The sequence below is a fragment of the Ahaetulla prasina genome, chromosome 2 (genome assembly GCF_028640845.1).
Source record: "Ahaetulla prasina isolate Xishuangbanna chromosome 2, ASM2864084v1, whole genome shotgun sequence".
In the NCBI taxonomy this organism is placed as follows: domain Eukaryota; kingdom Metazoa; phylum Chordata; class Lepidosauria; order Squamata; family Colubridae; genus Ahaetulla; species Ahaetulla prasina.
This window is the reverse complement of record NC_080540.1, coordinates 72,712,532-72,739,554: the sequence shown is the minus strand read 5'-3', so window position 1 is coordinate 72,739,554 and position 27,023 is coordinate 72,712,532. Positions and strand designations below refer to the sequence as shown.

Sequence of the window (27,023 nt, the reverse complement as noted above, 5' to 3'; positions counted from 1 at the left end):
TCTAAAATATTGCTATTTTGCTTCCTTGATCTTGCCCAGCAGCCTAAAGCTCAATAAAGTGGCACAGAATTCTTAGCCATTTAAGTAACAATGTTAAGGAAATGGTTGCAAGAAACCTGCGGATACAGGCTGTTGGACTTTGCAAAGATCAGGGAAGAAAAGAATTGACTGAAAACAAATGTTATTACTGCAACCCCAAAAGAATTTAATACGTATATACAGTATAGGGCTACATTAAGGGTACGTAGTCATTTATAAGTGAGACTTCACTAGGTCAGGAGGATGGTCTTGTAGTAAGCTGAGAGAAAGAGCAAATTATCTCACATTGGAATTTGTTTTTTCCTCAGTGTAATGATGGTATTCACGGAAACGGTCAATGCAGCTGCTATGATGGCTTCAAAGGAATTGCCTGCCACATCTGCTCAAACCCAAACAAGCACGGAGATAACTGCACTGAAGGTCTGAGACACAAATCAGGCAGGAAGGCACTGAGACAAATGGAGATATCTGGCTGCCTGAACCAGAGCTAGAAATAGCATCCTCCTTTCTACCTCCAGGTGCACCAAGCCTGGTGAATTGATCCTGGTGCTTGAGAGAAAAGGAAAAGATGCCACAAGCTTCCCTTGCCTGGAATTAAAAATAATATGAAATAATAATGTACAATTTATTTATTTATTTATTTTATTTTATTTATTCATATTTTTATACCGCCCTTCTCCGAAGACTCAGGGCAATTAAGTAACTGTATGAAATGTATAGGGTCTTCTGCTTGAGCGGGGATGGGGTGGGGGTTGGACTAGAAGACCTCCAAGGTCCCTTCCAGTTCTATTCCGATTGATAGATTGAACTTGCCACCCCGCCCCTAATGACTAGAAGTGACCTATTTTTATACAATATTTTAGCCTGCACTAATCCTCCGTCTTTTACGGTCAGCACAACAAAGCGGGAAGGGAACTCCAAGCCATCATATGCATTAAATGTCATTAAAGGTATTCAAGAAATCCCACAATGATAATTTAAATGATTAAGTTTTATCTTTCTTCTCTATTCACGATGGAAGACTGCGGCTGCATCCATGGAATTTGTGACAACAGACCAGGAAGCAAGGGTGTGTGCCAGACAGGGACGTGTGCTGATGGGTACACCGGGGAATTCTGTGACAAACGCTCTCACAGTTGTGAATCTACTGTTGCCACTCTGAATTGCCATGTCCATGCAACCTGTACTGTGAATGACACTGCAAAGTAAGTCCTCGAAGGGGGAATCTGGGATCAGATTCTTTACTCAGTTCCATTGGGAAAAGCCATAATTCACCCCTGAAATACCTTACATTCATAGCTTACTTCTTGACTAAGAAAAGTTTATGAAAACTGAAAGGCATGAAAATGTAACATTATCTATCCTATCTTTTGAGAAGCAACCTCAGTAAAAATGGGGAATACAGCAGAACAGGGTATTAATTCTATTTGGATGTTGCTAAACATCCTACTTTGGAGCATGATACTGTGAATTCAATAGGATTTCCTCTATAGTAGAAAAGCTTAGGATTGTCCAACTTTATTACATTTCTTCCTTGACATAAAAACGGTTTTGTGAATGGCTTTTAGATGGGAGTTGCTTGGATCAAAAGGAACATAGCTATTGTCTTGATAACCCCCATCTTAGTATCCTTTATTGCTTTTAGTTTAGAATATCATATGAGTCCAGCTAGTTGTGATTTAATAAACAGTGATAAAGCAAAACATAGTTTAGTGCATAGTGCAATGCGTGAATCAGTCATAACATTTGAAAGATAGAGAAACAGGTAGTCCTTGACTTACAACAGTTCATTTAATGTCCATTTGAAGTTACAAGGCACTGAAAAAAGTTACTTATGACTGTTTTTCACACTTACAACTGTTGCAGTCATGGGATCAAAATTCCCACTTGGCAACTGACTCATATTTATGACGGTTGCAATGTCCCAGGGTTACATGATCACCTTTTGCAATTTCCTGACAAGCAAAGTCAATGGGGAAGCCAGATTCACTTAACAACTGTGTTACTAACTTAACAACGGCAGTGATTCACTTAGCAACTGTGGCAAGAAAGTTATAACATGGGGCAAAACTCACTTAACAACTGTCTCACATAGCAACAGAAATTTTGGGCCCAATTGTGGTCATACGTTGAGGACTACCTGAAGTCTGAATGATTCCAGACATGATAGAAACTATGGTGAAACTTCAATTCACTGAATATTTGCATGCAATTGACCGAATTCTGCCACAATATATGGCATTTGCACAACAATATCATTATGGAAATGTAATGATACAATATTTTGCAAATGACACTATTTGCATGATGGATGTCATGGCTTAAGTGTCATAAATTAGCATTACTTTAACTTGAATGAGTATGCAATTCGTAGGCACCTCAGATTTCATTAGCTGTTCTCTGCCTGTCTTATAGCTGTGTCTGTCTTGATGGATATGAAGGGGATGGGTTTTCCTGCAAGCCCATTGATGCCTGTAGTAAGCCAGGAAGGGGAGGATGTTCAGAAAATGTAAGTGGGTCAATATTTTCTTGTTTACTAACCTAGATCTTATTTTGGATTAATCCAGATAAAAGTTACCTTAGTATTATTTGTTTGTTTAGCGTATGACATAGCATACATGGACTAGCAATATATATTAACATTTCATCTAAACCACAATAAAATATACCATGTTTCCCTGAAAATAAGACCCTGTCTTATGTTTTTTTGAACCCCAAAATAAGCACTGGACCTTATTTTCAGGGAGGTCTTATTATTTTGGGGCACATGGAGCAACACGGGCTTCTCTAGCCATCTTACCTGATTTCCAACTCTGTCTCCCTAACCCTAACTAGAAGAAATGGCAGGGACCGGCTGCACATGCGGGTAAATATTTTTGGAGAGGGCATATTTTCAGGGGGCTTATTTTACCACATGTACTCAAAAGCCCAACTGGGCTTATTATCAGGGGATGTCTTATTTTCGGGGAAGCAAGGTAAATATTAAAAAGCTCTATGTTGTAATATCAATATCTAGGGCAGTGATGGCTAACCTTTTTTCTCTCAGGTGCCAAAAGCGTGTGTGTGCGCACGATAGCGCGTGTGTGCATGCCCACACCCATAATGCAGTGCCCCCACACACGCCCCACCCCCTGTGCATGCATGCGCAATCCCCCCATGGCTCCACCCCCTGCATAGGTGTGTGTGACCCCCCCATGTTCCCCAACCCCCCTGCCCCCTGTTTTGGGCCTAGAATGCCTCCCTGAAGCCTCCGGGGGCCAGAAACAGCCCATTTCCAGACTTCCGGTAGGCCCATTTTTTACCCCCCCACCCCCCCACCCCCGAGCCTCAGTGCAAGCCTTCTACTTATATGACATCCAAAATGGGCCGCATGGAGAGTCCTGGGAGGGGAGGGGTGGCATGGGCATGCAAGCTTGTTTCCCGCATGCATGGCAGAGATCCGGAAATCAGCTGGCCGGCAGGACGCGTGGATGTGTGCACGCATGCACGGTGGAGCTGATAGAGAGTGACGGCTCGCATGCCCGCAGAAATGGCTTTGCATGCCATCTGTGGCACGCGTGCCATAGGTTCGCCATAATGGATCTAGGGCATCTAACCACTGAAGCGCAGCATCATTTATATTTTAAAAAATTAGATACTGGATTGATATATGCCCTCATTCACAATATGATCTACAGTTTGGCATGGAATTGGGATAATCACACTGAGGGGAGGATACTAGGCCCCATTTATATAGAGAGTCCTGGCAGATGCCTTGTGAGGTGCAAAATCTATTCATGATTACTGGCATGGTAGTTAAAAGCCTGGTACCTTTTTTGTGTGCTCATTTATGTATCTTTAGTATAAACCCCCAGTAATTAGAACTGCATCTCAGAATAATTCTAATATTCACCCAAACTGGAGGCTGCAATCCAATTCTTTTGTGGTAAAAAAAAAAAGAAGGAGGAGGAGGTTGGGCTATCTGAGAGCTGGAAGTGAAACTCCTCTATGCCAAGTTACTGGAAAATTCCTAAAACAGGAAGCCCCAGACCTATTGTTTTAAAAAGCTGAAATAGAAAAACAATCTAATCAAGAGAAGATATGTGCTAAAAAAAATCCTCCCATTTCTACCAAGAATCAAACTGCAACCTTTGATTGTTAACCATTCTTAATTCTGCCGGTTAATTCTAACCATTCTGCCGGTTCAGCACTGTTGGTAAATGGAGGTTTAAAAACCTAGTAGAGTGTATTGTGGCACAAGAGAAATGTGTGTGAGCTTGTTTTGTATCTGTATGTTGATATTTTTACCTTGTATCTGTCTGTCCACACATATATGTAATTTAACTTTGTGCAAGTGAGATATGTATTTGAGTGTCTGTGCACACACACACACACACACACACACACACACACACACACACACATATATAGAATTATCCCCAAATACCTGCCCATAGTTATGAAAGTGCTTTCCTGAAACAACAGGGAATTATCTAATGAGAGGATGTGATAGCAAAACAAATAACTTACTAGTTGTTGCCAACATGTCTCAACCTACACAGGGTTTTGTTAAGATGGCTTAGAATCAAGATGGCATGAACAAAAATAGTTAAATGAAAAGTGCAGAAATGCCCTTCTCTCATTCTTATCTTGTTTTTCCATTTTTTGCCAGGCTACATGTACCAGTACAGGTCCTGGCACCGTCAGCTGTCAGTGTATCCGGGGTTGGACTGGGGATGGAAAAGCTTGTGTTGTCATAGACAATTGTGTAACAGAGACCAGAGGAGGCTGCCACATCAATGCTGATTGTAATTACATTGGCCCTGGACAGGTACAATATTGTTATTCCATGCTGTCTTGCTAAAAAGGATCTGTGGCTCTTGGGCTTGTTAAATAATGATGAGGCTTGTGCTTTTTATATGATAGCATCAGATATTTAAAGTGGCTGCAGGCCACAGATTGAGTTTAACATTTTCAACCTCTATTGAATTGCACTGAATGGAACAATAAAAGTGAGAATTTATAACTCCTTTAAGAAGCCTTGCCTTTTCCCAGGATCACATGATTTTCCTCTATTGCACAATTCCAGGAAAAGACTTTTTTGGTCTAATTCCCCCAAAGGATTACTCACGGCCACAACAAATGTAGAAGTACAAGTCACTCTAGAAGTTTAAAAACTACAGTTGTTAAAATCTAAGTTAAGATTCCAAAAAAGCAAACAGAAGAGGGCAAAGTCGATGGCCTAGTGAAACAAACAAAATGTTAAAAGTTATGATATTTATGTAGTTATTTACCAAGCACATCTAAATTACGGTATATTAAAGTAACCAAAATATCTTTACAATCCGCAAGGCATGTCGCAACTTCTGGGCACCTCTAATGCTTGGAAATTGAAAGTTGACAAATTTGAAGTAGGCAGCACTACAAGTAGGCAGCCGAGATACAATACAGTACTCAAGTCTGTCTGGGTTTAAGTTATGGGAATGATCAACTGCATAAGTTCACGAGAAGCAAACACTGTTTCTGACAAGGGGCTAGTTTCAATTAGGGAGTTTAATACTAGAGTATGTTCTGGTTAAACCTGATGGAACTACAAGGCAATCAAGGAATACTATGTTGATTTTAACTCATGTGGTGCTTATTATGCCTGACTCAGCTGGAAAGTTATCTTGGTATGTAGGGCCATATTTGTGATTTGTGTAGATTCTAAAGTAGACTAGATTACAAGGGAAGCATGTTGGTTTTCATAGCTTTCCAATATTCCATCTGATGCTATTGCTGTCACCAGAGTTTGGTAGACTGGAGAATCTAAATCAGAATCCTGGGAGGGGTCCAAAGCTTCAGGAACTGATTTTGAACAAAGATTGTGCTGGTCTCAATGAATGCAGATGCTCTGAGATCCCCAAATTCTGTCTTGAGGAGGATTGTCCTCAGATAGAATTATTGTTATTATTGACATCCATAGGAAAGGATGTTGGAAGTTGTAATTCAGAAGAAATGGAGGACTGCTGGCTTCCAACCATTATCTAGTTTTGCACATGAAAAATCCAGAATACTTCTATTTAGGCTGATTTCAAATCTCAAGTTACAAGTATATTAGTTACAGACTTTAATTTTTTCCCTTCATTTCCAGAAATTATTAAACAAAGATTAAAATGAAAAAAAATGTTTCTTAGAAAACTTATACTATTGGATAGGAACTAATGTCCCTGCTGTTTCAATTTTCAGAGCAGCTGCATGTGCAAGAAAGGCTATGAGGGTGATGGTTACGTCTGTGATAAATTTGACCCTTGTATGATGGACAATGGGGGCTGTCATGAACTGGTAAGACATGGAAATAATCTAGGGCAGCCTTCCCAGTTTAATACCTTTCAGATGAGTTGTCCTCTAGCCAGTGGTGGGATTCAAATAATTTAACAACCAGTTCTCTGCCTTAATGATTTCTTCCAACAATCAGTTCACCGAACTGCTCAGAAAGTTAACAACTGGTTTTCCCAAAGTGGTGTGAACTGGTTGAATCCCACCACTGCCTCTAGCTACCCAGGATAACAGGCACAATAAGAGGGATGACACAAATCATTCAACAGTACAAAAGGCACATAATTGGAACCTAGTTTGACACTGAAACCTGTACAGTAATCTTTAAAGAATGATGGAAAGTTCTCCAAAAGACAATGCATTTAGTAAAGTAAGCATAAGCTCCCTATATTAATAATAAAATGTACACACTATAGGAAAACCAACTACAAAATAGTACATATATGGCACAATTGCATGCAAAAATTCTTATATTTATAATATAATTCTTATATTATTCCCGGTGACTCCCGAGGACATGGACAGGTTGCTGGGTAGACTGAATGCCACCACATGTTTACTGGACCCGTGCCCCTCCTGGCTGGTGCTGGCCACTCAGGAGGTGACACGAGGCTGGCTCCAGGGGATTACGAGTGCTTCTTTGTTGGAGGGAGTCTTTCCGGCCGCCTTGAAAGAGGCGGTGGTGAGGCCCCTCCTCAAGAAGCCTTCCTTGGACCCGGCTGTTTTAGGTAATTATCGTCCAGTCTCCAACCTTCGCTTCGCGGCGAAGGTTGTAGAGAGTATGGTGGCATATCAGTTTCCCCTTCACCTGGAGGAAACTGTCTATCTGGACCCGTTCCAGTCCGGCTTCCGGCCCGGTTACAGCACTGAGACGGCTTTGGTCGCGTTGGTGGATGATCTCTGGAGGGCCAGGGATAGGGGTTATTCCTCTGCCCTGGTCCTATTAGACCTCTCAGCGGCTTTCGATACCATCGACCATGGTATCCTGCTGCGCCGGTTGGGGGGATTGGGAGTGGGAGGCACCGTTTATCGGTGGTTCTCCTCCTATCTCTCCGACCGGTCGCAGACGGTGTTGACGGGCAGAGGTCACCCGCGGCGCCTCACTTGTGGGTGCCGCGGGGTCGATTCTCTCGCCTTTTGTTCAACATCTATATGAAGCCGCTGGGTGAGATCATCAGTGGCTTCGTGTGAGGTACCAGCTGTACGCTGATGACACCCAGCTGTACTTTTCACACGGGCCACCCCAATGAAGCCATTGAAGTGCTGTCCCGGTGTCTGGAGGCCGTCGGGTCTGGATGGGGAGGAACAGGCTCAAGCTCAATCCTCCAAGGCGGAGTGGCTGTGGATGCCGGCATCCCGGTACAGTCAGCTGAGTCCGCGGCTGACTGTCGGGAGCGAGTCATTGGCCCCGATGGAGAGGGTGCGCAATTTGGGCGTTCTCCTGGATGAGCGGCTGTCTTTTGAAGACCATTTGTGGCCGTCTCCAGGAGAGCTTTCCACCAGGTTCGCCTGGTGCGCCAATTGCGCCTTTCTAGACCGGGATGCCTTGTGCACAGTCACTCACGCCCTTGTGACGCCTCGCCTGGACTACTGCAATGCTCTCTACATGGGGCTCCCTTGAGGGGCATCCGGAGGCTACAGTTAGTCAGAATGCAGCTGCGCTGGTGATTGAGGAGCCCTCGTGGCTCCCAGTGACACCTATCCTCGTCGGCTGCACTGGCTACCTGTGGCCTTCCGGTGCGCTTCAAGGTGTTGGTGAATGTCTTTAAAGCGCTCCATGGCATAGGGCCGGGATATTTACGGGACCGCCTGCCGCCTGCTGCTACCGAATACCTCTCACCGACCCGTGCGCTCTCACAGAGAGGGGCTCCTCAGGGTGCCGTCGGCGCGACAGTGTCGTCTGGCGACGCCCAGGGGAAGGGCCTTCTCTGTGGGGGCTCCCGCCCTCTGGAACGAACTCCCCCCTGGACTTCGTCAACTTCCGGACCTCCGAACCTTTCGCCGCGAGCTTAAAACCTACTTATTCATCTGCGCTGGACTGGGTTAGTGTTTTAATGGGTTTTAATGGGTTTTTAGCTCCAAATTTTAATCCTGGCCAATTTTAATAAGTTTTTTAATTGTATTTTAATTTGTATTTATTGTATTGTATTTTTACCTGGCTGTGAACCGCCCTGAGTCCTTCGGGAGAAGGGCGGTATACAAATTTAAATAATAAATAATAAATAAATATTAGAAGAAACACAAAATGTGTTTTTTTAACAGTTTGAAGAATAGAGTTAAGATGAAAAAAAAAGACCAAAAGCAACTATGGATGCATTCATTCATAACTGTTCGAATTTTCTGTTCTTACAAGCAATATGAAGCAGTTTACCCTCCAAGTAGAAAAAAAAATGGGTTGCTTTAGCACAGAAACCCAGAAGAAGAAAAAATGTGTGTTTTACTTTAAAGGCCTAGCCCATGGCTTGGACTGAGGGTCACAACTGGCTTTGGATGCTGTGAAGAATTATATTTCTCAAAGCAGACTCTTGAAGCTAGGGCAAAAAATGCACTTTGATTTTATTTTATTTACACTTTTGTTTAATTAAAATGAAATGCAATTATGTGATTATTCTTTAGTCATGTCTTGAATACTTGTCATCGTCCCATTAAAGTTTGCAATGTAGTAACAATTTTTGGATATTCTCTGGAGGCCATACCAAAGGTTTTGGGGACGCTACATCACACTGGGGCTCATACCACTCTGAACCAGATATACTGCATTAGGTCTTTAGAATCCTATCCAGGTGATATTGAGTTCCGCCTATTTACTTTACTTTCTTATTGCTGAGAATTATTTCTTTTTTTTTAACTTATCAGGCTGAATGCCAGATTCTCAATACTGGGGAAAAAATTTGCCGTTGCCTTGATGGATATATGGGAGATGGAATTCAATGTTACGGTGATGTGATGAAGGTAAAAAGATGCATTTCCATTCTCTTTCAAGTGGGGGAAGTAAAGTGATAGCATTTATATCAGGCAAGGACCATAACCCAATGACAGTGGCTCTGCTCTGTCTGCCATCTTTGATATGTCTAGGAAAGATCACTTTGAGGAAATATCAGACAATGCAAATATTCTGGACCAACATAAATCTCATGTGACTTTTCTTATTATGCACAGAACAGCATCTTGCTTCTCAAACTCAGCTTTTTGCTTATCATTCCCATTAACAAAAGAGCAAGTATAGGCATAAAATATGCCAAGGAATATTTCTCTAAGATTAAAAAAAAGCACTGTTCTATTTTAACTTCCTTATTTAAAAGAAAAAATTCAGCACTTTCTAGATTTCCCATTCTAATCCGGAAACCACAATGACGAGCTTTGTGAGAGACAGTGATTTTTCTCATGCAGTGCAGTGATAGGAGCCTTAAACTAATTCATAGTTTGAATATATTATTTTATGAGTGTGAAATATGGTGGCTGAAGAGGGGATTGGAACCTTAATTTCTTCCTTCTAGTCCAATCTCTTGTCCATTACATCAGACTAGAAGTAAGTACCGTATATACTCGAGTATAAGCCGAGTTTTTCAGCACGTTTTTTGTGCTGAAAAACGTCCCCTCGGCTTATACTCGAGTATATACGGCTTATACTCGAGTTTTTTTTTTTTTCGTTTTTTTCACATTATACCGGCCGGGGCGAACTTGGCGGGCTTTTGCTTTAGCGCGGGGAAGCCCTGCCGGTGCAGTGAGAGGGCGGGGCGGGGGAGCCGCCAGCCTTCTCGGCCGAGGGAGGGAGAGTTTCGCCGACCGGTAGGTGCCTCATTTCCCACCCTCGGCTTATACTCGAGTCCCCAGTTTTACCCCAGTTTTTGGGGTAAAATTGGGGACCTCGGCTTATACTCGGATCGGCTTATATTCGAGTATATACGGTAAGTCAACTCTTGGAAGAAAAAGGGAGAGGGCCTCCACAAGACCAGCAAAGAAAGGGAAGTCATCCCTGTCCACTCACTCTGCGAGAATGATTTCTTATTTTGTGTCAATATAATGCTTAAAAAATGTATCCAAACCACATCTGCAGAATAAAATCAGATTAAGTGCAAGCAGAATAACAGAGTTAGAAGGGACCTACTCAGTGGTGGGTTTCAAAAATTTTTACTACCAGTTCTGTGGGTGTGGCATGGTTTGGTGGACATGGCAGGGGAAGGATATTGTAAAATCTCCATTCCCTCCCCACTCCAGAGGAAGGTTACTGAAAAATCCCCATTTTCTCCTGATTAGCTGGGACTTGGGAGGCAGATTATAGATGGGGGCAGGGCCAGTCAGAATTTTTACTACCGGTTCTCCGAACTACTCAAAATTTCCACTACCGGTTCTCCAGAACTGGTCAGAACCTGCTGAAACCCACCTCTGGACCTACTAGTCCAATCTCCTGCTGAAGCAGGTGACCGTATAACATTACAGACAAATGATTGTCTAATCTTGTCTTAAAAATATCCGGTGTTGGAGCCCCCACACCTTCTGGAAACAAGTCATCCCACTGAGTAATTGTTCTCTCTGACAGAAAATGTCTCCTTATTTCTAGGCTGGTTCTCTCCTTGATTAGTTTCCATCCATTGTGTCTTTTTCTGCCTTCAGATGCTTTTCTCCAAAGGTTGACCCCTTCTTCTGTGTGGCAGCCACTTAAATATTGGAAAACTCCTATCATGTCCCTCAGCCCTTCTTTTTGTTAAACTAGACATTTAAGCAGAGATCCAGGCAAACTGTGCTGGTTTGGACCATAAAGTGGAACCAAACTATCTTTTTCTATAGTTGCTTTGCCATAAGACAATGTCCCCAGTTCCTTTATCTAAGTGACTCCTCCCCCTCTGCCCCGAGAGAGCTAGGTGCTCTTTCCATGTTCAGAGACGTTTATGCTTGCACCAGAAGGGAAAAGACAGCTATTGTTTTATATGGTTGTTTTTTCCTTGGTAAAGACATGCTATAAGTAATGGTAAAATGTTTGATCAATTATGTGCCATTAAATTGATGTCAACTCTTAGCAACCCTATAGAGATATTTTCTCTGTCCTTAATAATGATAAAAATACAGAACCAAAAATAAAATGAAGTCATGTAAGAAAATGTGAATGAAGGAGTGAATTGACCAATGTCATATTTCCAGCAGCCTTAAAAAGTCTAGTAAAGCCCATGGCTGGCTTTCTGTGGAAAGGATTTTCTTCTGACTTGGTACTATTGGAAGTGGAATGTAATCCAGCTCTTTGGATGGATGGATGGATGGATGGATGGATGGATGGATGGATGGTTGAATCTCCCTCTGTTTGTTTTGTTCTTTTATAACCAGTGTTTTTAGAGATACTGTATGCCAATAAGAAATAATATAAAGAAGGGGTGTCCAATCTTGGCAACTTTAAGACCTGTGGACTTCAACTCCCAGGATTCCCCAGCTAGAATTCCCTAGTCAGCCATGGGGAGTTGAAAGTGTTGATAAAATTGGACACCCTGATATAAAATGTAAATAAAGCATAAATATTTAAAATAAAGACAATTAAATTTATTTTTTTATTAAGTCTATATTAAGTCATTTTATTATCAAGTGCCTCTGGGTGGCTTATATGAATAACAGTAGCTTCTGATGTTATACTAGGAAAATATCAGAATTCTCTTTTGGATTGATTGATAGGCAAGTTCCCAAGCAACTAACCAACTTCTACCTAGATTACATGTATGATTAAAATTTTAATGTGGTCTGCTTAGCCTTGCACATTGCCTTAGTATATAAGCAAACCAAGGTTAAATTAAACTTGTTTAACATGCTGCATAAATCCTTCTTTTTTCTTTAAGACCCCTAGAATAATGCTTTACAAATTTTCTTTTTGAAGGAGCTAGTAAGGAATTACCACTTTTCGACTTTTTATGAGTGGATTAAGGTAAGGATTTTCTGTTGTTGCATCCTATTTTAACATTTCTGAAACAAGACAAAATTGAAATGGTTTAAGCATATTGTTCCATCAGCTGAAAAACAAATCTATTTACATTTTAAAATAAGAATTTTATCTTAAAAATGGCCTTTTAAGGTTTTTGACAAAAAAGGCTCTCTGGGCAGAACTTCATATAAATCTGTTCAAAAGCTGGAGCCCATTGCAACTGATTTATAAATAAAGAATTTCAGCCTATTTAATTAGGGCAGTTGCTTAGAGAATCAATACATCGATGTTTCAATCTGTTGGGTAATTTTAAAATGGTAAAACTACTTTCGCATTTTTTTTTATTTTGAGTTTGTTGGTGATCAGAAGATACACATATTTTGATGAGTCCTTTGCTTGAGAAAAATGAACTTGCTCTAGAAGAGTTAACTCTCTTTTGATGATCATGCAGATGAGTCTTTGGATCAGAAAAGATGCTAAAACCACTTTATTGTCTCTATAATAATAGAGTACAAATACTATGATTTGTAAAGTAAAATAGTTTTGTAATACCAAATGCTGGGACTCTGAGATTTCATTGAAGAGGCTGGTGGTGGATCTGCATATTGAGTTCTATGCCTTTTAAACTAAACACAGAAGTAATTAGCATTAATGCCTGTGCATGTTGTCTTGTTTTGATCAAAAGAAATCCTTCTTCACCATACCCAGAGGAGCTAATGTGACTGTTCTGGTGCCACTGAAAGAAGCTGTCCAAAATTTGAGCAAGGATGAAAAAGATTTCTGGCTGGAGTCTAACATGCTACCATCTCTTGTCAGGTACTGTTGTCTGTGTATGTCAGAATCAAAACTGGTATAAATAAGTAAACCTGCTTTTTATCTTGATTAGTGAAATCTGTTCAGGTTTGATCTGTGCCAGAGAGGCTAGGTGACAGGTTTGGCGTATGATGCGGTTGCGTCAAATGTTTTACAGTGGGCCGTGCAGCACAATTTTCAGTACATTCATTTACTGGTAGGTTTATAGAATGCCAGTTTTTCAGCTTCCAAGAATGAGTGTTCATTGATGGCTAAAATCATACTTTAGTGGGGTACCTGTAATAATCTAAAGAGGTAGGTAACCTTAGTAGAATTAGACATTTTTGCAATTTGAAACACTTGTCTTTCCGGATAAGATTATACAGTACAAGAAGATGGACTCTTCCAATATGAAGTAGTTTCCTTTTACATGAACACAAAACTCTTAGGGAAACTCTGCACTTCAGCTAGCAAAATGTGATTTCATTTATTTGTCTTGTGCTTATAGCGCGCATATGAAATACAGACTTTGTGCATCTCTTTTCAGATATCTTCCTTATTCATAATTCTTCATAACATTTTTCTTAACCCAGATGTGTATACCCATATGCATGCCATCTATCTTTTAAAAAAAGAAATATGGTTACCAATGTACAAATATGTAGTTACCAATGCATAGGAATGCAAACATACATATCAATGCATAAGAATATCCGATTTAATTTCCTTACCTTTAGAATGTCCTGATTTTCTGATTGGACATTACTAAATGTCCATACTGAAGAAAAGTTGTGAGACCAAATTGATATGAAGGCAGAAAGAAAATTTATTTCTCCTTTAGTGAGAACGTATTTTTTTTTTAAAAAAATGAAAAATATTCCAAAAAATAAATTATACAAAGCACAACTATTAATATATATTATATATTAATACAACATGGTTATATATTACCATGTGCTAATATATAAATTCTAAATTTTGGACTAATCTCACACCAACAAGGCTGCCTGCAAAGTGTGGTTAAAAAAGGCAAGGTTGATCAAAGCTTTGCCTATTTTTGTGAGTAAAAGTTTTGATCACACTATCACAGCAAAATTTCTTCAAGGAAAAACAAAGGAAGTCCAGTTGCCTTTTGAAAAGCTTCTTTGATTGTTCTTGATGACTGAGAATCTCCATAGATAAAATGGCTGATGAAGACTCTCCTGGCACATTTAAAAGAGACAATGCTTTTTTTTCTAACTGAAGGTCTTCTCTTGGCTGTTAACCAGCCAATTGTAGTTTAGTTAATTTATTTATTTATTTATTTATTTTATTTATTCTGTTACAACAGTATATATAAGCATAAGCTTGAAAATAACTATATAATATATAAGCATATATATAAGCATAAGTATGTAATAACTATATTAACTGGATATAATGAAAGATATTTTTATCCTACTGTAGATCTCATATCCTCCAGGGTTCCTTCACAACTCAGCAACTCAAGAAGTATGTTGGCCAAGAACTCCCCACTCTTAATCCAGAGGCCAAGTGGGAAATAAAGAGCAATAATGGGGTAAGATTGTAACATTATTTCCAATAGCAAAATTAGAGAGATATTACTGAAATGTGCTGATGCCACTTTTAAACTAAAGAAATTGTGCCCCAAGGAAAGTAGAACCAATGTTCACATTTTTTATTTGAGAAATGTGGATTGTATCGTGTGGACAAAGACATGTGGCGACTCTCAAGATTAAAATGGAACGTTTTGATAAGCTTTTCTCATCCTGTTGTTCTCCAGGTGTGCTGGAATGCATAGCCCATAATTAGAGCCACTGCAGCTTGACAAATTAGAAAAGATATATTCAATCCTAAGAAGTAATCCTAAATTAAGGTTTTCCGGTCAGCTCTGTACCCCAATTAGAGTACAAAAGTGTTTTGATGTAAATGTAATAAGAATAGTTATAGTTTAATTCTAATGGGATGAATTTGAAGGACTACCTTTTCCTGAACACATCTACTTGACCTACCAGAGTGGGAGGCAAGGAACACTAGAGTCTCCTTTCTTAAGAAGGTCCATCTAGGGCAGGGGTGTCAAATTTGCTGGCTGCAGGCCAGATGCATTATGTGCCAGCCACCCCATCCCCAATTTAGCAAAGGGAGAAAAAGTCATGTTACATCATGTGACGACAACGTGACACTCTGCGAGTTTGACACCCCTGATCTAGAGGGACTAAGAAGAAGAGCCTTCTTCATGATAGTTCTCTCCCTGTGGAACATCATCCCCTAGAGATAGGTTTGGCCCCAACTTTGACATCTTTTGCAAGGCCCTGAAGACCTGGTTTTACCAATGAGCCTGGCGACTCCAGAGTGGGTGGAGCCCATCAAATGGCTTGTTTCATTGTTGTCACTGGGGTGGTGGTGGTATTGTTTTATTATTTTTCTATTAATTTTACAATGTTGTAAACTGCCCAGAGTCACTGTGAGTGAGTTGGATGGCCATATAAATTTTCTTAAATAAAAAATAGCAATAATTCAGAATTAATAACTGCACATATTTGATTTTCAGGGGATAACTATTCAGAATGCCAGCATTGTGTCGGGTGATATTCCTGCTATTAATAGCACTATTTATATCATCAGTAAGGTAGGTTGATTAGATTGGCCTGGATCTTTGTCTTTTTTTGTTGTTCAAGTGGGATTTATGAGATATAAGCATATCTCATTTATTGGTCTTTCATTAAACAGAAGCAACAATTTCACCAAAGTATTGAGAAGAATCTTCTAAAATTTAATTTTTCTCGTCTCTATAGTGCCCTATTTACACTATTATTTCTAACTATGAGATGAAAAATGTCAGGTAATTGGTCTTCATCTTTTCACTTTTCTTTTGATCAGGTTCTGTTACCAACATCTGTCAAGATCCCACCTGGTCTGCAGGAGCAACTAAACACTGTGCCCTCCTTCTGGAGATTCAAAGAGCTATTGGAGGTAAAGTCCTCAGCAGAAAGACCATCATCTTCATCATTTTAGCCATTGTCTATCCACTGTAGGATGAAGGCCTCTTCAGCATGTTTCCAGCCAATACAGTTCTGAGCTTTCTTTTGCCATTTGGGCCTGTAATACTTGCTGATGTTCATTATCCAACTTGCTTAGTTCTCTTTTATGGACCTTTTATGCTTTTTGTCAAGTGGGATCCATTCTGTGACTGCATTGGTCCACCTGCCATCAGTTCTTCTTGTTATGTGAAAAGCTTATTTCCACTGCAATTCTTTTACTCTCTTGATTATATCGTATATTTTTGTTTGTGCAGGTCTTTTTTCTTGTCTTGTAATGTCAAGCATGTATCACTCCATGGCTCTGTTGTGTCTGCGCCCCCCGAGCCGGGGCCCCTGCCAGAAAGTGACTCGGAAGTGAGGGGGAAGGGCTATCAGGACTTACCTCTGAAGCACCGGCTTCCCTGGCTCAGCTCCAGGAGCCAGAGGCAGGCCAGGTGGAGGAGATAACGAGGCATCCATCCCCTGACTCTTCCCCCTCCCCCAGGCCATGCCTCCAGACCCGGCTGATGGCAATCAGGCCTGGCTGGACCCTAGGTTTCGTAAGCAGGAGAGGCAGGAACAACAGAAGCAGGGGTGGGGCAGGTCTAGGAAGTGCTGAGTCATGGAGCCACACCCCACAGGATATAAAAGCAGCAGGGCTGCTATACCACTTCGTGGCAAGCAAATCAACTGCTTAACTAGAGTTGAAGTACTGTTTGTTCCTGGCTGACTCATCGGCATCAAGAGAGATAACAGAGACACTTGGCATACGCTTGCTAGTTTGCTGCCAGAGCTGATAGTTGCCGGCTAATTAAGTCATCGCTTGGACTGAGGCGAGGGAGACAGAACAGGCTCTTTACCTTACAGCAAAAAGATATTGCCCCATATCTCTTAAATAATTCTTTTGCAATGGGTTAGAGTAGGGGTGTCAAACTCACGTTGTCACAGTGGTGTCACGTGACATATTGGGACTTCCCCCCCCTTCGCTAAACCAGGCATAGGCATGGGCAGTGCCTGACGCATCCGGCCCACCGGCTGGGAGTTTGACAACCTTGGGCTAGAGGAAGATCATCTTAATAGGTGATATAATAGAAGACAGTAACTAAGTGTATACATTGATTCACACACTGTAATAGCTGGGTGCAAAGGATTCAGCCCTGAATCAAACAATTGGAGAAATTAAACCATTTATTATTAAATTTATATGCTGCCCATCTTGCTATCCAAACTAGCTTACTATCCAAAATAGCTTGCTATCCAAAGCAACCAAAGGTTTGTTGCTGATACAAACACGCAGTGGTTTTTTTTTCAGTCTGAATTCTTAATATTAATTTTTCATTGTTGCTGTTTTCTAGGTGTGGAATTGGCAAACTTTTATATTTAAAAACAATCTTAACACGTTTTTTTTCTTTTAGCTATGAACTTCAATTCTCATTACGTTGATTGGCTTGCTGATTGTGTTTTTTAAACTTTCAGAGATATCAGTTGGTGAGCGAAATTGAGTCATCAGAAAAATATACTATTTTTGTCCCAGGGAATAATTCAATTGAGAACTATTGCCAAGCATCAAATATTACACAACTGGTAAGAGTTTACTTCTTTAAAGAAATAAACCTAATTGCACTCATGTAGAGGTAAGCTCCCCTAACTCAATGATACTTAATTTTTCATTCAACATGTACATGGTTGCACAGTTCTTTGTTTATTTGTGGAAAACAACATATCAATAAATAAGAATTTGGATTCAATCTTGAAATAACACATTTGGAATTAACTATTGTTGGGTATTTAATTAATTTTAAAAGAGGGGTTTCTACCTCATCACAGATGATAGACAACAACTGCTGTGTTCCCAAGAAGACTCATATAAGAGACTGACAGTCAATTCACAGGTTAACTCTGAATTGCCATATGCACAGAATTGCTGGAAACTCTGATATATCTCCAGTTGCTTTCCACTGAAAAATGAGATATGGTTGAAACCATATAATATAAACACAATTGAAAATCTGTGTTAATTTAATAATGATATAACTATAAATGAATACATTATTCACCATCATTGAATAAAATATAGCTCTTATATATCGTTTAAGGACTTGGTTTTAGGTTGGTGACCTTTGGGTATCAATATGTACCAGGTATAATGATGAAACTAAAATAGCATTTCTACTTCATGAGTTCATCAAGTGGCTTTGGCAACATGCTGAACTTTTTTCTAGGTTCTACAACTCTTCACATAAGAATGTTATTATCTCTGAGGGTTGCAATGGCAATATTTTTCTTCTGCTAATCAAGATGAACTTGATGTGGTTGAGTATGGCAAAGCAACAATCTTGTTAAAGGCCAATCTGCAGTTCAGTCATTAGAGTTGTAAAGAAAATGACTCTTCTGAAGATTGTGACCAAGATATTTGGAATGATAAATTGAAGAGGAAAGGCTTATTACTATGCATCTTCTCTTTAAGTTTCTATTCCACTTGCTGTTACCTTGTTGATTCTAATACTTGTTTTTGAGTATTTGGTTTTGTGTGGATTTCAGGATAATGACACCATGCAGTATCATGTTGTAATTGGTGCTAAGCTGTTTTTGAAAGATCTGAAGAATGGAGTGCACAGAAGCACAATGTTAGGATTCTCCAATTGGCTCATGTTTTCTAATAGACTCAATAAGGTGAGAATGAGCTACAAGTTACTATGTGTAATTTGAGCTACTTTATTTCTACAGTGTGTGGTTTAATAAGCAACATCTAAAATATCAAATACTATACTTTTCAAATAGTAAATTTGGGTGCATATTATGGCTGCAATCCTAAAATGTTTTATGTATTTGTTTTAAATGTTTTATTTACTGTATATATGAAATTTATTCAGTTACCTCTGTAACATAAATTGAAAGATCCCAGAGTTCTGGTTACTAAATTGACATACACAGATTAAAAACCAACAGTTGAGTTCATTGGTTTTGGTTGGTCTCCACTGAGGATGCTGTATTGGGTAAAGGAGGTTTTATAATGCTGTCTTGATAATTGTGCTTTGAACCATACTTTATTTCACAACCCCTTTTTTAAAATTGCAGACATATGTAAATGAAGTTCTTTTGGATGGTCCATTTGTTGAAACAAGAAATGGAATGTTGATTGGGGTTTCTCAAGTATTACAGATTCACAAAAACCGTTGCACTACCAATACCACTACGGTACAAAAGGTAAAGTATTAGAGACTGTCTTTCTTCATTATGCGAACTAGCTGTTTTCTACAATCTTATTCGTAGATAAACTGATTATCTGAACCCTCCACCCAATATATGCACACTCTTTTTTCTTCTTAAAATTTGAAATCTTGCAATTTTCAGGAACAACTAAGCTGGCATCAGTAGGTTTCCTCAACAGCATTTGATGTCATTTTTTAATTTACTTATTTATTTATTTACTGTTTTATCTGTCTGTCTGTCTGTCTATCTATCTATCTATTTATTTATCTACCAATCAAACAAACTTCTTAACCAGCCATCTCCCTTGCAAAAGGACTCTGAGTCATGTACAATGTACTCAATACAATAAAACATTAAATCCTGACTAATTAAAAATTAAAAAATTAAAAATGTATACATGACCCTGATGAGGGTTTTATCAATATAGTAAAAATGACAAAACTTAATGTTAGCATTTTGTTAGCATTTACAGCATCAGTTATCCCAACAAAAACAATAGAATATGGTCATGATTGTATGGACCTAATACATCCTGGCAGATTCAGACCCCAAACATAGATTTTAAAACCACAGTAAAAAGTGATTGGTTTATTAAGATATAAAAAGGGTCTCTGACAATGAAATGAATAAATTTTGATGTGGAAATAGCAACAGGATCAGATAAGAATAGATAGAGAGCCAACCAGGTGTAGTGGTTAAAATGAAACCAGAAATGTGTGTATTCTAATGCCAACTTGGGCTTCGAAGCCAGCTGAATGACTTTGAGACAAGCACTTTCTGTCTCAGCCCAATCCACCTCACAGGGCTATTGTGGGGAAAATAGAAGGAGGAAAGAATATTATGCTGTCTTAGTTACTTATAAAGTAATAATGGCAGGGTAGAAAAGCTAATTAATAAATATATTGACAATGCTAATATTTCTGTTATCATAAAATATGAAAAATAAAACCAGATAATGATTAATGTGGGCTTTTATTGTGTTGTGATTTTTTACCCTTCTGCAGTTGATGCTAATATTTTTCCATGCTCTGAAATATCTATTCATTATTCTTTTTCTCCTGTATGCCAGTCAAGATGTGCTAAATGCAACAAAAGGATCAAGTGCCCAGCAGGATCAGTGCTTGCAGTGAGTATTGCTTTATTTCATTTTTTTCTATCAAGCGTGTCACCCAAAAGCTTTGTAGAAAAAGCAGCCCTCATGCAGAATTTGGAAGCTAATAATGTTTATTGTCAGAAGGTAGAAAGAGTTAAAATGTATGATAAATTAAAAGTATGATAAATTAAAGTAAATGTTGACTTCAACAATCATTTTGTGCTATTTTGAGAGTCTGGAATATATATATTCCATATATATATATTATATTATATATTATATATTATATATATAATATAATATAATATAATATAATATAATATAATATAATATAATATAATATAATATAATATAATATAATATAATATAATATAATATAATATATTATAATATTATATTATATTATATTATATTATATTATATTATATTATATTATATTATATTATATTATATTATATTAAACAAGGTTTTCCATCACAGAAAGCTTTTTTTAAAAAAAATGGTGATAAGGCCAAACTGGTGGAGTTATGGGAAAATAATATCTTTTAACTTGGGTGTACCTATTCTCAAATCTAAGGAGGAGCTAGAATCGGAAGGTCATGTCTGTCATTGGTTTACATTTCTTCAATTGAAAGAAAGATTTAAATTAGATAAAAAAGAATCTTGGGTTTAAATTTTGTTAAAAATGAATTGGATACTTTACTGTGTGGTAGTGATGAACATATTATTGCTAAAGTCTATAAAGTGTTATTGATTTTAAATCTGGAAAATGAACAAGTAAAGCATTGTATGATTCAGTGGGAAAGGAATTTTGGATATAATGTAATGCTTGTGCAGTGGGGGAATATATGGAATAAAGGTTTAAAATTTACATTAAACTATTATGTAAATCGCTGGTATTTAACTCCGGATAAGTTGTCAAGAATGTATAAAGGCATTTCAAATGAATGTTGGAAATGTGAATATGAAGAAGGGACTTTTAATCATTTATGGTGGATATGTTATAAAGCAGAGAAATATTGGAGTAGGATTCATATCTTAATACAGAAAATTCTTAAAGTGAATATAGAAAAAAACTCAGAGATTTTTATTTTGGTTTGAATGAAAGAAGACTTGGAAAACAATTTGGAACTCTGATGTTATGTATGTTGATGGCAGCAAGACTAATTTAGGGACAGAAATGGAAAGTCAGCTCGATCCTCACGATGGATGAATGGCTGCTAAAACTGATGGAGTTAGCAGAGATGGCTAAATTGACTGTTTTGATTAAAGAAAAAGAAATACAAATATCTTTCTTTCTACTCACTTCTAGACTTTGTGCTTGAGGTGGAAAAAAAATGAAACTTTGATTTTGGGTTTTACCAATTAAATAGATTTGTTGTTAGAGAAATGACTAGTTTATATTATCATGTAAAAGTAAAAAGTTGAGGTTAGATGTTAATCTGTGGTGGGTTTCACTTATTTCTACCACTGATTCGCCCTGTGCATGAACACTCGCTTTGCTAATAAAATTGTATTGAATTAAAAAGAAAGAGTTAAAATGAGATTTCTTTCTTCATCATGCCCAAAATGATGTACGTTTGGAATATACTGTATATCTGCTTAACTTTTTTACATTTCCCCCCCTTTTTAACTGACAGCAAAATCCAGGCAAAGGGAACCTTCCTCATTGTGTATTTAAATCTGGAGGCACGAAATTAGTTGGCTGCTACTTTACCTGCATCAAAGTTTCCCTAGTAAGTCATCTTTATTGATTAGATATCTCTATATATGTCAAATATGCAGCTATTCCCATGTAATTATTTTCTTCCACTGGCCCAGAAGTGTTTATTTATTAAGAGACTGAGATCAATTTCTCACTCATAATCTGAGCGAATACATAACTGACTACCCTGCTGATGCATAGAGTTATATTGATATTACTGGTGCCATATCAGAAATGATAAGCAAGAAGATGCTATTATGATACCATTTCAAGCCCTAAGCAATATAAACTTTTGAACATGTCATCAATTTCTACTGAAGATTTTATGTGGCCATCTAATCAATCAGTCAGAATAGAGCAGGAAGGGACCTTGGAGGTCTTCTGGTCCACCCCCCTGCTCAAGCAGGAGACCCTATACCATTTCAGACAGGTGGCTGTCCAGTCTTTAAGGATAGTGATAAAGCACCCACAGCTTCTGAAGGCAAGCGGTTCCACTAGTTACCTGTTAGGAAGTTTCTCCTTAATTCCCGGTTGCTTCTCCTTAAGTAGTTTCCATCCATTGTTTCTTATCTAGCCTTCTGGTACTTTAGAAAATAAGTTGACCCCTCTTCTTTGTGCAGCCGCTCAAATATTGGAACACTGCTATCAAAGCCCTTCTTTTCACCAGACTAGCCATACCCAATCCTGTAACTGTTCTTCATATGTTGTTGTCTCCAGGCCCTTAATCAGTTGCTCTTCTTTTTTTTCTTTTCCAAAGTCTCAACATCTTTTTTGTAATGTGGTAACCAAAAACCGGATACAGTATTTGGTCTTCCTAAGGATTTATCAAGCAATACTAATACTTCGTGTGATTTTGATTCTATGCCTCTGTTCAACTCAAATGTTATGACACTGGATGGCTTGCAAGGAAGAATCAAAATAAAGAGACACTCAGCAGTAATCCTTACAAATCTCTATTTTTTCCTGCTCTGACTATCAATCTATCTGTTTCCTGAGGTCTCTGTCTGCTGTCCAGGCTACTATGGTGTGATGTGTGAGATGTGTCCTGGGAAAGTAGGCAACTGGTGCTCCGGCAATGGGGTGTGTCAAGATGGCATTGAAGGCAATGGAGATTGCCAGTGCCAAGAAGGTTTCCATGGCACAGCCTGTGAAATGTGTCAGGCAGGAAGATATGGACCCAAGTGTCAATCAGGTGATTATGACTGTTAAATCATCCTTATTGTGGCATTTGCACCTGATTTTCTTAATTGGGGCTACTTATTTCTTTCAAAATACTGTACAGGTGGCCCTCAACTTATGACCACAATTGAACCCAAAATTGACATTGCTAAGCAAGACATTTTTTGAGTTTTGCCCCATTTTACGACCTTTCATGCCACAGTTGTTAAATGAATCATTGCAGTTAGTTAAGTTAGTAAGAAGGTTGTTAAGCGAATCTGGCTTCCCCATTGACTTTGCTTGTCAGAGGGTCACCAAAGGGGATCGCGTGACTGTCATAAATACATACCAATTGCCCAGCATCCAAATTTTGACCAAGGGGATGCTGCAATGGTTGTAAGTGTGAAAATGGTCATAAATCACTTTTTTTCAGTGCCGCTGTAACTTCAAACAGTCACTAAAAGAATGGTTATAAGTCAAGGACTACCTGCTCAGGGAGTCCTTGACTTGAGACCACAACTGGGACCAAAATTTCCATCGCTAAGCAAGATGGTTGTTAAGTTAGTCATGCCAAATTTTTACAACATTTTTGCCATGGTTGTTAAGGAAATCACTGCAATTGTTCAATGAATCAGACAGTTGTTAAGTGAATCCAGCTTCCCCTATTGACTTTGCTTATTTCAAGCTGGCTGGGAAGTTCACAGAAGGCAGTCACGTGACACACACACACACACACAGGATACTGCAACCACAGTAAATACATGCCAGTTGCCAAGAGCTTGAATTTTAATCACATGACTATGGGGATGCTACAACATTTGTAAGTGCAAGGACCAGTTTTAGGTCACTTTTAGTGCTTTTTTAGCTTCAAACAGTCTGAAAACAATGGTTGTAAGACGAGGACCACCTGTATAAATAATTAGGAAAACAGTGTTTGTTTGTTTTTTTCATTTTTATGATCAAAATTCTATGCCACCTATGCCATCTCTGGCTCGAATATCAGAATAGCATCTGTGCTACTGCATAGGAGAAGTTTTTGGTCTAAAACAGTGACGCTCACAAAAAGACTTGCATGCAGTCTCCAAACTTGATGCCATCCTCCGATTTTTAATGTGGCCCAAACAACAAGTCATCAATCAGATGGCCAGACAATTATCCTATTTAATTTTGCTTCAATGGAGATGTTCTGGATTCATCCACTGCTTTAGTCTAGGACCACCTGCAAGACACTCAAATGTCTTTTGTTATTCTAACGCTAGATAAGTTGTGAACTCTTAAAACTTTATTCCACAAATATTGTATGCATTTGTCAAATATTTTCACTCACATTTCATTTCTAGGATCCTGTGCAGTTATTGATAGTGACAAAAGCTGCATATAATTATAATTAATTTTTCGTTGGCCATGATGGTGCAGAAAAACCAGCATAGGTAACTTTGGATGTATTAATTTGTACCTGACAAAGACTTATGTTTCTTCTTAGAGTGCAATTGCAATAAAGGGCAGTGCAACGATGGGTTGTTAGGTGATGGAAGATGCACATGCAACTCGGGATTTAAAGGAATTAATTGTGACCAAGGTAAGTTGGGAAACAAGGCCTATCATTCTAGATTTGACCCTATTGTTTTTTAAAAAAAATCAAATTTAAAAGAAATGAGAAAGGGCTACATTCAAAATCTCAGAACTGGAGTTTTGTTGTCCCTTTTCTTTTCCTGTGGTCAAATCTGCAGAAGATGCCTGGTTCTCAGGACAAATCTATGGGATGAATACAAATATATTGCAAACATAAGGGATAATCAAATATACCAGAACTACTATTGCTATTGAAAAAGGAACACCATAAAAAATAAAAGTTGTGCAATATTTTGGACATTTAATCAATTAAGTATGTAGCTTATAAGCTATTCCTGCTTTAATTAGGTTCCTCAAGTAGAATGAAAAAATAGTAATATTATGAATCAGTAATGTGACATACTCCAGAGCCCAGTCTTTTGGAGTTAGTGGGCACATTTGAAATGCGAGAACATGCAATGGGCTTTCTCACCAAAAAGTGGCCATGATATAGTGTAACCAATCATAAAACACCCATATATCAGAAGGCAAAAAAGCAAACAAACAATTGAATAGCAACCACCTGCCTTTTATTTTCTAAGCCCTATCTTAGACCCAGAGTTCTTGCTGAAAATAGAGATTGATTTGAGAATAGCATTGCATTCACATTGCATTCTATTCTTATTCTTAACATTAAACAAATTTTTTTTTTAAAAAAATAAGAGCTTAGACTCTAGGCCAATGTACTATAATAGCATTTGGAAAACTCCACTGGTCTACCTGCCATAAACATTTCACATTGAGCTGTGAAGGTCCAGAACTGATCCTGGCCCACTCTGAATTTTTCTGATAAGCCAAAGTAAGAATGCAGGAGTACTGGCTGAGCTTCATGTTGCTGTGCTGCTGCAGTTTAAGGCAAATTCTGTTGCAGCTCTTGTGTTAGTTGTATCATGGCATTCTGTAAATTGGCTACTTGCACATCCCCTTGCTGCTCATTTGCAGCAGTGCTGTAGCTAGATGCTTGGCAGATAGAGGTGTCCCAGTGGATTGAAGGCCAGTTTTAAAACTCCAAGTGGGATTTTTCTACCTCTCTTAGAAAGAGAGCAGAAGTCTTCCAAGACTGATGTTAGTGAGGTAATCCAAACAAAAAGTGTACCATGAATAAGGTAAATGTAAAGGTTTTCTTGTCAGTTGTGTCTGACTCTAGGCCACGCTGCTCATCTCTATTTCTTGGCCAAGGTAGCCAGCATTGTCAGAAGACAATTTCCATGCTCATGTGGCCAGCACGGCTATATGCCAAAGGCACATGGTATGCTGTTATCTTCCCACTAAAGGGCTATCTATTTATCTATTTGCATTTGCGTGGTTTTGAACTTCTAAGTGGGCAGGAGCTGAAGCAAGTAATGGGAGCTCACCCCATTGTGCAGAATTCTAGTCTCAAACTCAGCTGTCAGCTCTCCAGCTGACACCAGCTGACTCCAATAATGCTTTTGTATTGTAAGGTTACATTAACAGAATCTTGTGAGAATTCTCCCCCCTCCTCCATTCCCTTTATTCTCTAGGAAACTAGGCAGGGTCCTTTCTGAAATGCTTCCCAGATCACCTCTGCTTCTGAAGCGCAGTGTATCTTTTATAAGATCTTTCTTATGCCTCCAAAAATCATTCCCACATTACAAAGTACATGACTGTTTGAAAGAATTATTTTTGCTTAGAGATTGGACAATATTCTAATAAAATGTTCTCTTACAGAGATTGAAACTGATTTCTGCAATGGTACATGTGATGTGAATGCAAAGTAAGTACAATTATACTTATAATTTAAAACATATTTGAAGCTATGTGATTATTTTCATTAACAACTCTCACAGGGATATTTTTCCTCTTTTTCTCCACAGGGTTGTTGTGATAAGAGGAGGAGGGAGGAGTATCATCTATGTTTATTACCTTGGATAACTTGTATGTTAATATACCATGTTTCCCCAAAAATAGGACTCTGTCTTATATTTTTTTGAACTCCGAAATAAGTGCTTGGTCTTGTTTTTGGGGAGGTCTTATTATTTTGGGGCTTGGAGCAAGACGAGGCTCCTCTTGCCATCTTACCTGATTTCCAGCTCTGTCTCCCTTACCCTAACCAGAGGAAATGGCGGGGACTGGCTGCGCATGCATTTAAATATTTCCAGGGAGGTCTTATTTTTGGGGAAACAGGGTAGATGGGATAAAAATCTAATCAATAATAAATTAAGCAGTATTTCT

General features: G+C 38.7%; 1 protein-coding gene across 1 annotated transcript in view; it reads left to right on the top strand.

The window, feature by feature from the left end:
- STAB1 (stabilin 1) overlaps positions 1-27,023 on the top strand; it is a 139,278-nt gene that overhangs the window by 60,141 nt on the left and 52,114 nt on the right. Inside the window, exons 22-40 of the mRNA XM_058173998.1 lie at positions 348-459; positions 1,061-1,244; positions 2,455-2,548; positions 4,691-4,849; positions 6,247-6,342; positions 9,193-9,288; positions 12,194-12,241; positions 12,924-13,054; positions 14,477-14,588; positions 15,582-15,659; positions 15,911-16,003; positions 17,527-17,634; positions 18,592-18,723; positions 19,129-19,257; positions 20,333-20,389; positions 21,997-22,092; positions 23,058-23,253; positions 24,703-24,798; positions 26,520-26,565. Coding sequence (XP_058029981.1) covers positions 348-459; positions 1,061-1,244; positions 2,455-2,548; positions 4,691-4,849; positions 6,247-6,342; positions 9,193-9,288; positions 12,194-12,241; positions 12,924-13,054; positions 14,477-14,588; positions 15,582-15,659; positions 15,911-16,003; positions 17,527-17,634; positions 18,592-18,723; positions 19,129-19,257; positions 20,333-20,389; positions 21,997-22,092; positions 23,058-23,253; positions 24,703-24,798; positions 26,520-26,565 — 2,063 coding nt within the window. The remainder of the gene's footprint in view (positions 1-347; positions 460-1,060; positions 1,245-2,454; positions 2,549-4,690; positions 4,850-6,246; positions 6,343-9,192; positions 9,289-12,193; positions 12,242-12,923; positions 13,055-14,476; positions 14,589-15,581; positions 15,660-15,910; positions 16,004-17,526; positions 17,635-18,591; positions 18,724-19,128; positions 19,258-20,332; positions 20,390-21,996; positions 22,093-23,057; positions 23,254-24,702; positions 24,799-26,519; positions 26,566-27,023) is intronic.